General features: G+C 42.6%; 1 protein-coding gene across 1 annotated transcript in view; it reads left to right on the top strand.

Annotated features, from left to right (window-relative positions):
• The window catches only part of LOC144762519 (putative uncharacterized protein C6orf183), a 171,955-nt gene that overhangs the window by 110,936 nt on the left and 48,160 nt on the right, over positions 1 to 12,859 (top strand). The window contains exon 5 of the mRNA XM_078647743.1: positions 4,028 to 4,141. Coding sequence (XP_078503869.1) covers positions 4,028 to 4,141 — 114 coding nt within the window. The remainder of the gene's footprint in view (positions 1 to 4,027; positions 4,142 to 12,859) is intronic.

Raw genomic sequence — 12,859 nt, 5'->3', positions numbered from 1 at the left:
CCAGGCTGCCCGCCTGATCTATGGGCTGCCCAGATTCCACCATACCACTCCCCTACTTAAATTATTACACTGGCTGCCTATCAAAGAACGGGCCCTCTTCAAGTTGGGCTGCACTACCTTCCAGCCCATTGCGGGGACTGCTCCTGCATTCATTTAATCTGCAATCAAGGTTTACCGTCCCAATAGAGAACTTCGTTCCTCTGCTAAATTCTTCCTTTCTGTACCCCGATTTAAAAAAAGCAGATCAGGGGGTCTGAAATTTGCTGTTCTAGCCCCGACCTTTTGGAACTCTCTCCCCCTGCACATTAGATCCGTTCCCTCCTATTTTGAATTCCGCAGGGCTCTTAAGACTTTTCTTTTTTCACAAGCTTTCCCACCTCAGTAATTCCTCTTTCCCTAGCCTCTGGGCTAAGCATCCTCTAGCGCCATGAAACCGCTGGGTATACGCGCGCTATATAAATTCCTGTAAATTCAAATACACACACTATACTTAATGCATTCTTGGGGCATTACAGCACACTTTATACCACAACGGGGCAAGACAACCTTGAAATAGACGACTTTCTTGGAGGTGTAGCCTTGGGGTGGCTTTGTGACGGACAGAGTGCTTTTTTTTTGTGCACCATTTGAACTGGACGAGGTGAGGGAGGCAATAATGAGTATGAAGTCGGGCAAGGCCACAGGCACAGATGGGATACCAGTCGAATTCTATAAAACATACATTGACATCATGGCCCCTGTGCTTAGGGAAGTATATGAAGATGCGCTGGAAGTGGGACATCTACCCCCTTCTATGAGAGAGGCCCTCATATTATCGCTGTTGAAACCAGGAAAGGCACCAGAATTATGCGATTCATCCAGGCCGCTATCGCTCCTTAATTGTGACGCTAAAATACTGGCCAAACTCATTGCAACGAGATTGAGCCTGAATATAGAAAATTTGATCTTGGCAGACCAATCGGGCTTTGTACCTGGAAGGGCTATCTCCCACAATCTGAGAACTCTTTTTGCTATTTTACATACAGTGTCCCCGGGACTTCCTAAGGCGGCAATTTATTTAGACGCCACTAAGTCATTCGATTCTGTGGAATGGAGTTATATTTTTGGAATAATGAAACAAATGGGGTTCCCACCTTTGTTTTTAGAGTGGATTGGCTTATTATATACCAATCCAGTAGCAAAAATTCTTATCAATGGTCACATGTCACAAACATTCAATATCACGAGGGGAACCAGGCAGGGATGCCCACTGTCGCCATTATTATTTGCTCTTGCTGTGGAACCACTTGCGGCGAAGCTGAGGCAATGCCACAATGATAAGGCCTTGCAATGTTTTCAACGCCAAATACTTATATCGCTCTACGCAGACGACATCACCTTGTAAGTAAGAGACCCACAACAGAACCTGAACCCAATACTTCGTGAATTCATAGTTTTTGGGAGACTTTCTGGTGTACAGATTAACTGGGCGAAGTCTAGTCTCTTCCCACTCACGGAAGCTACTGTACGCTTCGCGGTAGATTACCCGTTGGAATGGTGCACAGAAGACTTGAAATATTTAGGGATCAGAATTACGAAGGATAGGGGGAAATTGCTAAGATTAAATTATGGGACGACCATGACTCGAATAACAGATAACGTGACGAGGTGGGTGGCGTTGCCCCTCTCCATGGCTGGCCGTGCGCACTTTTTTAAAACACTTAAGTCTGAGATGACAAGGCTTGTATGAGGAGGGAAACAACCCATATTGCAATGGGAGGTAATGACGCGGCCTTACTCAAAGGGTGGATTCGGAATACCTTATTTTGAACTTTATTTTACAGCGGCGCAAGCCCACTTCGCATGGTTTTGGATTAAGAAACGACGATATATGCCGCAAGTGGCAGCGGAGCATTTGTTGGCTCACCCTATTCCTCTAGATGGAGCACTGTACCTACCTGTAGGGGTCAGAGAGAGGCAGACTAATGCACTTAGGAGCACGATCATAGCCTGGCAGAGTATTTCCCGAATGCTGGAAGTACCATGGGTGTACTCACCATTGTTGCCCCTAACATACCACCCAGACATACCATTACTGCAGGAAGACACATTTCATAACTTTAAACGCAAGACTAATATCGCCACTTGGGGAGATCTGTATTATGAGGGAAAGTTTTGTGCCATTGATCATATGTTCCCATCGGAACAGAAGTCACCATTAGATGTCTTTTTGTACATTAGACTGCGACAAAGTATGAGGTCACTTACCCCGGAGTTCCCGGAGGAGCCAAAAGTACTGACCCCCCCTACACCTCATAATGGAAAAGGCCAAGCCCATAAGGCTAGTCTCCCTGATATACCAATCAGTTCATGCACAAAAAGAGCTCCCAGACACATGATCACGTGTGAGATGGGGGGAGGAATTGGGGACTGCCCTGACGGACGCCCAATTTAAAAGCTGCTGCATGCAGACAGAGAGAGTATCGGCGAGTAGTAGGCTCCGGATTATACATTATGTGTTTTTACACACGCTATACTATACACCAGCTAAGATGTACAGATACAAGCTTAGGATGGAGGATAGATGTGATAGGTGTCATACTGAAGGAGCTGACTTTCTGCATTTAGCATGGGATTGCCCGAGTGTTAAGGAATACTGGAATCAAGTATTTAGTGCTCTGCAAAATATGATAGACACTCCGTTGGAGCCAGACCCTCTGTTGGCGTTACTAGGGTATGTCAAACCTGTGCGAGCAGAACATCGTAAATTCATTGCCATGACGCTGCTAATGGCCAAGAGGAGGGTAGCCTGCAGATGGGGAAGGGCGCCTAAATTCAAGACATGGCTGGATGACCCGATAACAAGCCAGGAGAAACTCACTACGTATGCGGAATTGCTGCCCGTATCTTCGAGACCTAATGATATATGGGCCCCACTGACATGTTCTCTGATTAAATATCCGAGGGATAGGTCTCCGCACTGAGATGCTAAACACATAATAAGTGACAATGGGTGTGATCATAGGAAGATGGGGAAAGTATGGAGAGACGCTAATTTCTCGATGGAGTATAAACTAATGAATGGGAGGAATTGATGCTGTTGAACAAGCAGTATATAGGTGCGATTTGTGAGAAGGGTAACTTGTTACAAGCCTCAAGACAAATGATGTGTAATAAATGACAAAAGTAAGTTTCAAGACCTGGCGTAATAAGATGATAACAACTGTGATGTTGATAGCCTTATATCAAATATTGCTCAGTGATGAAGATAAATGTATTGTGATGATGAACCCGAAAAGAATCGTCATATGATGAATGTTGGAAATGTACTTGTGTGTAACCTGAAAACAATAAAAGAGAATGTTAAAAAAAAAACTTTTATGCTAAAAAAAAGAGACTCCGCATGTGATGAATTTAATTAGAATTATTCCAAGATCTGCATATTTATAAGAATGATTTTGTTTATTGGCAAATAAGTCTCAAATTTGCATTCATGCTGAGGATATCTCACGGATACTGATTTCGCTAAGAAATGTTCTGATTAGATTTATGCTGGTGCTTCTCTACCTCCTAACCTCCAATAAAACTGATTTTGATGAGCACCACAGCAAATGGAATATTTAAGTTATAATAAAACTCAAAACCTATTGCTTTTTTTGTGAATGAATCGAAGACCAGCAACTACGGTAGATAAAAAGTAGTACCGATGTTGCTGAGACCTATTAAAGTAAATCTTTTATGTTTGTGAAACAAATCGCAGCAAAGACTGAATTTTGTCGGGAATAATGTCACAGCATGATTATGCAAATAAGTTGGGTAAACGCCTTTTAAGTATCAATTTTACGTTTTTATTTGTGATAGTCAGGATTTTGTTTCAGCGTATAACTGTTTCCTATATGAATTCTCCCCTAGTAAAAATATTTGAAATTTGCGACACAATTTCATGTGACGGAGACAATACTCCACTTTTGCATGCTACAGTTGATTCTCACAAAAGTGAGAATGTTATCGAAACACAAATTCTATGACATTTCTTTGTTTATCTCAGTTTTACACTGACAGAATTCAGCAGCTGGTGCGAAGCAAATATTTACACATGCTGAGGTGGAAAAGGTTTTGTCAGCACAGCAGTACAATTGAACAACTCTATCCCTTGTATCAGGTAAGAGACTGTTAGGAAAATTTGTACTATTGTATTAATGCTCATTATGGGTCAGATTATATAAACTTTTCAGTGCAAAAGTTCATTCGTTTGAATTTACAGACTGGAGCAAAAAAAAATTACACCTAATGAGTATTTGAACAAGCATTGGTAGTGCATCGGTTTCACCTATGAAATGAGTAATAAGCTGTTTTTCTCAATGACCATCCGGGACGAAGGAAAGAGGTCCCTTACTAGTATCATGGGACTGGAGAGGATGTGGTGCAGCAGCCAGAACTGCTGACTCGAGAGCTGGGTATAACGGTTCCAGTCTCAGCGGCGCAACATCCTGCGATTCTGGGCAAATCACTTATTCTCTTCCAGTGATAAGTTGCACAATATAAATCTGCTGGAAGACGAAAAAGTAGAAAGAGGTAAAAATATATGAAAAAGTAGTTCCACCAAAGCAGATGTTAACAGTGTTTCGGCTATGGGAAACTGATAAGAGAAGCAGACGAGGAACAAACATTCGTAATTCCAGGAAAATAGCCAATACATATGGGGAAAAGTAAGTGGCAAGCACAGGAACCAATGAAAAACCAGGTAAGAGAGGGGGCGGGATGTAAGCCCCTTTTAATTTTATAATACAAACAATAGATTTCACAAGCCCAGCGCAAGCGCTTGTCAGGCGAAACCTAAAAAGGATATGTGCACAGACTGCCCCTTGTGGTGTAGCACCACTGAGTGGGCTCAGTTCACATTTTTGCACTTGTGAGTGCAAATGATGTTACAAAACTGCACTATGGCAGTGTTATTTTTGCATAATTTGATCATTGTTGTATGTTAAATTTGTGTTTTCTGGTATTTTGGTGTACTTGGACACCTAGAGATAGGCGTAGTACTAGAAAGAACATCTTATTCTGCGTTGTAAAAAATACTTTTTAGCATTAATGTTTAGAAAACAAAACACTTCTTTTTCGCTTTTGTTGTTTTTTTGTATTTGTTTCTTGCTTTCCAACTTTTTTTTGCTCTCTCACTCTTCATCTCTCTATATATTTTTTGGTGTCCTTCTCTCTCAAAAACTAGGGCCTAATGTACTAAGTGATTTAACAGTCATAAACCTTGCGAGTTGCAAATTATAGGATTTGTGTCTGCTAACTCACTTTTTCTTATGTTCCAAGACATTTTGTGTATTGAAATGAATACTGATCGGCATGTTTTGAGAGTTCCTTCCAAACAGAGAATGTGCAACATATGCATCAGCTTTTTGCAAATATAATTCAAGTATCAAACCATTGATCAGTTACCAGCTCCCAAGTTGAGGATAGTAACTGATTCGCAGAGGAGAAGGGGCTCACCTTTAAACCTCTTCTCATTTGGGTATCAGGGTGGCAACCTCGGTTGGGAGGCTGGTGGGGCTGGGGGTTGTTAAGAAGATAGTGGTTCAGGGGGCCACTGCCTACTCTCATTCAAGTTTTTAGAAATGGAAACTTTTTTCTTTTTAAAGCAGCTCATTGGAAAAAACAAAAATCCATTTTGAGATGCAATGACGGGGAAGGTGTCTACTGCCCATTGCAGGACACATCCCTGTTATTGCAGTCAATTACAGGAGGTCGTAAACTGCCATCTGCTTAATGAATATTAACTTGTCCAATCGTTCTGTGGGCCCTCACGCGAGTCCTTGTCTTATGAAGTGACGTTTTGGTACATAGGCTACTTCACCATAAAAAATATTGGTCGCAAAAAGTTGGTGCGCAATTTGCAACTTCTTTTTACTATCAGTATCTTAGTATACCTAGCCCCTAGTTCTCTGAATGTCTCACTCTCACATTCTCTTGATGGCTTTAGATATAATTCATTTGAATTCAGAATCACTTTAATGGCTTCCTGGATTTACAGTTACTGCCAACATTTTGCAAATTTCCGTGTACTGAACAGTCAGATTTTTAATCTCTTAAAATGTCCCTCTCCCTAAAATCTAAATTATAAGGACATGCGAAAGTCATGTGACAATGAAATCTTAACTCATCCTGAATTCTTGAAGTTAGAGGCTGATGTGTGGGAGTGGGACCACGATTCCTACATCCACAGGTTTCCGATGCTTGATGGCTTTACACGGGGTGGGAGACTGGTATTTATCATTCATGCTGTTCAAATTCATTGACATTGGCTTAGCCCCTTCTAGTAAGCGTAAAAAAGGCAAACACTGTGTCAGACGACCACTCGAATGAAGACTATGCTATCAAGCAGAAATTAGCTGGAAATGCTTGTTCTATATTAACCATAAAGCTATTGGAAAAATGTCATAAAGATGCACAAGTGTTCCTTAACCTCACAGAAGGCACTCTCCTGCAAAATGTCACTTCCGTATTTGTCCTACTTTGTTTATTCATGTTTGCTTTTATGGTGAGGTCTAATGTTCTATGATGTATTATGACGTTATCATATAGTGTGTAAATGCCTACTTTAAATGTAAGTTATATTAAAACCTGTTGCAATGTTTGTAGTCTTGCATATTGATAAAATTCCACCCATCATGAAAACATAGACAATCACTAGCACATAAGAATATGAGACACATCTGAGCAGATGAATAAAACCCATCTGAAGGTGTAGCAAAGAAGGGCACATATCACTGGATTCCATTACACATATTATGTCATCCCTCTTGACATGGACAGCTCCATGGTACAGCCATGCAAGGTTGGAGTAGAAATCAAATGCCAACATATCCCTGAACTGTATTTCTACACTCCTTCCAGGTCCCATGTATAGTTCTGCTGGATCCTATACTGTTGAGGCTCGATCCTGCAATAGAGACAAAACATTTAGGGAGGACACAGGAAACAAATCTGTATATACAACACACATAGCAGCTTCATAGGTTTGTGATAAAGCGGCCTGCCTAGTAGCTCAAACAGTGGTGGTATTCTCTCCGGACAATTAATCATGTGGATATTGGTGGGTAGCACATTTCAGTACAGCGATTTTTTGTGGGAACAATAAAGTGTCTAGCAATGTTTTTTACCCACAAGCAGTTCTTAATAGGGGTTTACATGCACATGTTATGGATCCCTTCTTCATCCAGAGGAGCCCAAAACCATGTGTGACTCTAAATGCAAATTTTGAGTCCAGGAACACCGTTACAATCTCAATAACGGCTTGAGTGAGTGCAATAAGTTCATCATATTGGGCTGAATTTACAGTGCGAAGGCGGCAGCTTTCAAAGCCCGGATATACATTGCATACACCATCACATGCATACAGTACACTTCTGTAATTTCTGATGCATGAACCATCAACACAATTACAATTAACTGTTTGATATGGGGCATCCGTACATTCAATGCAGGACTTAGTTACATGTTTAGTTACCTCAAGACAATGATGAGGTCATTGCTGGTGGGCATCAGAGATTCCAGATTCAGAGTTGGGCAATGGCCAAAGGTAATATAAGAGGCTGGAAACAAGATTTCATATCGGGAAAACTTGGTGATGGAAAGGTGTTGTATTTTTGTCGTGGGTAGAAGAGCAACAACCACATTGGGCACAGCAAGAATCAAAGCTGTATTCAGTGCAATATTATCAGACACTTCAAAGAGACATATTGGAGACATAGAGGGAGCTGAGCCACGACTAGGTACATTGTGTAAGGATAATAGTTTGCAGGTTATTTCCGTTCCTTACAATCTTGGACCAGTACCTCAAGGTAAAAACCATGGTGTTCATGGCAATAAACCATACAAAGTAGAGTTTGGCATAGTCAGGAAGCCCTAAAGCAGATGCAGATGTCAGGTCTTGCTTTATCTGTGCAAATTCATTTTCGGCTTCTGTAGACAACCGTAGGTGCTCTGGGTATCATTTCTGCCCTAATAATGTAGGATCGTTCTGTTGTGGCATAATGCATGATACATTGTCTACAGTACCCAGCCATACCAAAAAAAGTGTGTACCTGGGAGACAGGCACTGGATGGGGAAAGTTGCAAATGGTTTCATTTCTTTCAGGAGACTAGTGGCACTCTTTGACTGAAATTTCATATATTGTACTTGGGGAAGGAAAAACAACAGTCTTTCCTTTGAAGCCTTAGGACCCTTCTTAGCCTATTTAGTGAGGAGATAGATGAAGTCGACCTTGCAGCGATCTAAAGTGACAGGTGGCAACAATAAATCATCAATGTACTGCACCAATGTAGAGCCCACAGGAAAGACCAGAGTGTCCACACTTTCTTCAAAGTTTGGGAAAAGACAGAGACATGAAAATTGAGATCTGCTGAATGAGAAAGAGAAGAGGAACTGACTGTCTTCATGTATCAGGAATGAGAAAAATGTGGAACAAACATTCGAGAAATTATGGTAGTGGGATTGGGCACCACTGGGGATAACCACAGTACTGATGGTGTGCAGATCTTGGACAAATTATATATATTGGTCTTTCCCACCTTTTTTGATGTGGGGATTTGTGTATTACATCTACTAACCAAAACCCATTTGTTATTAAATCTGCAATGACCATACAAATTCCTGCCTCAGCTCCTGGTTTTAGAGGGTGCTGAGAAATCCGAGTTAGGTTTCATTGCGTTGATTTTTATTTTCCCTTTTTTTTTATAGAAGAGAGGAACCTCAAATTATTGGCCCCATTAGACAACAACGTAGACTGCACCTGAGAAAGCAAATTGCTTAAGTTTTTAGTAAGCCATGAGCAATGTATAACAGGTTGACAGTTACTATTTTCACAAAGCAGTTCCAACTCCTTATTTTTGAGGTGTTGGGGTATATTTAGATAGACTCCATCAGATGTATAGAACACAGTGCAGTTGAGCTTTCTTTCACAAGATGTTCTGACCCCAAAAATTGGCTGGTGAAGTAGGACTTAGTAGGAAAGTCTGCTTATCAATGGTGAAGCAAGGGCGATAGATACCGGGTCAGAAATTTGGTGAATAGGTTGTCCAGAAGTACTTAGTGCAACAATTAAATTACATCAGCCCAGCTCAGTCTATACACCTCAAACCTACTCAGTCACTCCTCACGGAACAGGGTAGGGTTTTCTATGATGTTGGGGAACAGTTTTTTCATGCTCATTAGGTAAGAAGGAGCCCACGAGATACGAAGGGCTACTCCCAGGAGCAGGGTCGTATTAGGGAAGAAGGATGTCAAGAATGAGCGGGTAGGGTCTGAATTGTTGGAGTGATGGCAGGCTTCCACCCTCTCTCTGGAAATAGCGTCTCCTAGGCTGTCGGTCTGCTGTACTTCTGAGACTATCTAAGGTAATAGTGAGGCTGACTTACAGGGATCTCTCTGCCGAGGTGGGTAGGAACACACTCTCTATCTAGAGCTCTCCACAGTAATGAAGTCTGAGTCTTGTTTAACCATCTGCGCGCTTCTGCCTGGGGGTCTACTGTCAGTCACATGCACCACAGGGTTAGTTTGCGAGTTACCTCTGTGTGCTCCATCTGCTGGTTATCGTACAGGTGCTCCTCCATTTTCAGGGGCAGCTGAGGCTGCACCCTATTGGCCGGCATTTGGAAAACATTCAATAAATCCTCCATGTGTTTTATTAATGTATTAGCATTGTTCTGTAGCATGACTAGAGCCAGAAGGTTACAAGGCACTTTACAAGCCCCCAAGTTACAGTTTTATGGTGACAAAATACTGATAACAGGTCACAATAGAAACAATATACATAACATGGTAATAATTAGAGCCAAAATATGGTCAATTATGATATTACATAAGAGTGCAAGTTACATGCCCTATGATATTGTGCAATGCAAAGTCAAGACAAAAATACAGTGTCCTGGTTATGCCCGAGCTAACAACAGAATATAATGGTGTCAGTAAAAATCATTCAAAATTACAAAGTGCCGACTTTCAGAAATAAAAGCAATCAACACTGATGAGTGCGGTTCAGGTTTTTATGTGGTGCTCAAACAAAATGTTTTTTTAGTCCTTCTTAAAAGGTCTCATAGTTAGATCATTGCCCTAATGTTTCGAGTGGTGGTATTCAGACCTCGGGCAGAATCCGAGACAGAGATTGTTTTAGTGTCTTTCTCATTTTGAAAGTTAGAATTTGTAGATTTAGGCAGTTTGATCTCCGAAGTTGATGTAAGCTACCCAAGACGGGCAAGTAGGATAAGGCTCCAGAAATCTAAGTCATGTGGGGGATGCAGATTAGCTTCTAGTGGTCATCCTTGCTGAAATGTGTAATGCTGCTTTGAGAAGGGCTAGGTGACATTTGGGAATTCCTGCCAATAATGAGTTGTCACAAGCAAGCCTTGATTGCATCAAAGCCTGAATCACTTGCTTAAAATCTCTGAAATGAAGGATTTAATGTTTCAAGGAGCCTAGTATGATATTGTATCCCTTCAGCTAAGGAGTTTATGTGTGGAGGTTGGAATTAATCTCCCGGAAGAATCCTACTTATCTGGGACATTCATCAGGAGGAACTATTTTCAAACTATTTTTAGAATTGCTGTTTCTGTCCTGTATCTAAGTCTAAAGCCAAATGCGGTGATCTAGGCGGCGGTAGTAGGCTGTTGTGATTCCTGTTGTGTACCTTAATCTCGCTGCTGATTTCCTAGCACGCTTGATAAACTTTTTTAAAGCTTTAACTTGTACTTTATTTGTGATCTTTATGCTGATTTTAAAAGCACGCTGATAATATTTTAAAAATTGCAAATTGCACATTGTCTCTGGAACTAGTCAAAGTCACTCTCACCTGCACCTTCTTTCCCTCGTGGCCCCGTTCCGCCCCGGCTTGTGCCGTTTGCGCGGAGGGTCAGTTCGAGGAGCGTTCACTTCCTGGTAGTGACACCACTTCCGCCCTGCACAGAATACTCGCAGGTTAGCGGTCTAGTGCTCCCTCCCCTTTAGTACTTAATGGCGGTATGGAGGAAGCGCAGCGGACGAGCGCAGCGGGAGCGCCGACTTCGCGCCGAAGTCGCGCACAAGTCAAGCCCGTCTGCGCCCGTCTGCGGCCGACCGGGCCCAGGGTCAGGTCGTAATGCTCTACTCTACTCTTATTCCTCCGCCGACCTCCTGAGACTTAAATCATCAGGACCCATTCCGGCCCGTGCTGTCAAAGCGGCTCAGACATGTGGCATTCTTGCTCCATCCGATTTCTCGGCACCAGTCTGTTTCCACGATCCCCCCCCCTTAACTCCTCAGATCTCCGCATCTCTATCGATCTACTACCTTAACACCCGTTCCCTCATTTGCCATCAGATTGAGATCTTCCAATTACTGCATCAGAGCTCTATTGATATCCTTCTCTTAGCAGAAACCTGGATCACTGAAGACTCAGCCCCCGACATTCTTGCAGCAATCCCTACGGGATACTACATTATGCACGCCAACCGGCCAACTGGGAAGACTGGTGGCGGGGTAGCGGCTATCATCCGCTCTGAATATATTTTTTCCGAGATTACGATGACCTCTATCCCTAAAACTGAATATTTGGCATTAAATTTTACCTCCTCTAAATCGTCTTTTATCTGTGTCCTTGTATATAGACCCCCTGATCCCATGCCTCTCTTTCCCCAACTCTTCAGTGACGCTATAGCTCAATTAGCAATCAACCACGCTAATATCATGGTTATCGGCGACTTCAACTATTGGCCATCTGATGTCCACGAAAGCCAATCGTCGGTGGGATTCACAGAACTATTAAAAGGCATGAATCTCTCCCAACATATTCAAACCCCCACCCATCGGAAGGGTCATATCCTCGACCAAGTCTGGACATCAAACCTTGACATTTCTCCTCCATCAGTTTTCCCTTGCTCTTGGTCTGACCACTACTTCATCTCTTTTCACTTACATCTGCACACTCTGTGTCCCCCCCCCCCCGTACCAAGAATATTATGGCCCGCAATTGGAAAAGGGTCAACCTGTCTGATTTTCACGACTCACTGGTTTCTACTGCACCCACGCCGCAGACCTCACTAGAGATTCAGGCGGACAAACTTAATGAATGGCTGCGTCAGGCTAGCGACAAAGTTGCCCCTCTCAAAAGAATTAAAGCCAAGCGCCCCCACGACGCTCAATGTTGGTTCACGGACCAACTTAAAGCAGACAAACTTGCCCTACGACAAACGGAGCGCCACTGGCGTCGCCATTACGATCCTCAGCTCAAACTTGTTTACACTGAGACCTTAAAATCGTACAAGCAATCAATCCTGGCAGCCAAGATGGCATACTTTTCACAAAAAATCTTGAACTCAAATAACAAAACGAAAGATATCTTCGCAATCGTTAATGAGCTCTCCCTTCCAGATAGAACCACTCCCCAACCTCAGCCGACCCAAACCCTCTGTGATTCACTCAATTCTTACTTCATAGAAAAAATAACAACAATAAAAAATAATATACCGACCCCGGCATCTCTCACTCCTCCTCCTCTTCCCCCCACTAACACCAGTACCTTGACTGAGTTCCCACCTATATCTCTTCAAGAGTTTGCCTCCCTCCTTCACAAAGTCAGCTCGGGTTCTCCTAATGATTGCTGTCCTCCGCAGGTCCTGAAAGAAGCCTTTCTTGCATGCCCAGGTCCTCCTCTAGAATTGCTCAACAACTCCCTTGCTAATGGGGAGGTCCCATCTTCTTTCAAGCAAGCTGCAGTCTTACCTATCTTGAAGAAACCCAATGCAGATCCCACAATACTCAGTAACTACAGACCCATCTCCCTCCTCCCATACTTAGGAAAGATCTTGGAGACCTACGTTACCCGCTGTTTGAGCTCTT

Source organism: Lissotriton helveticus, chromosome 6 (genome assembly GCF_964261635.1).
Source record: "Lissotriton helveticus chromosome 6, aLisHel1.1, whole genome shotgun sequence".
Lineage (NCBI taxonomy): Eukaryota > Metazoa > Chordata > Amphibia > Caudata > Salamandridae > Lissotriton > Lissotriton helveticus.
This window is presented reverse-complemented; position numbering and strand designations above follow the sequence as displayed.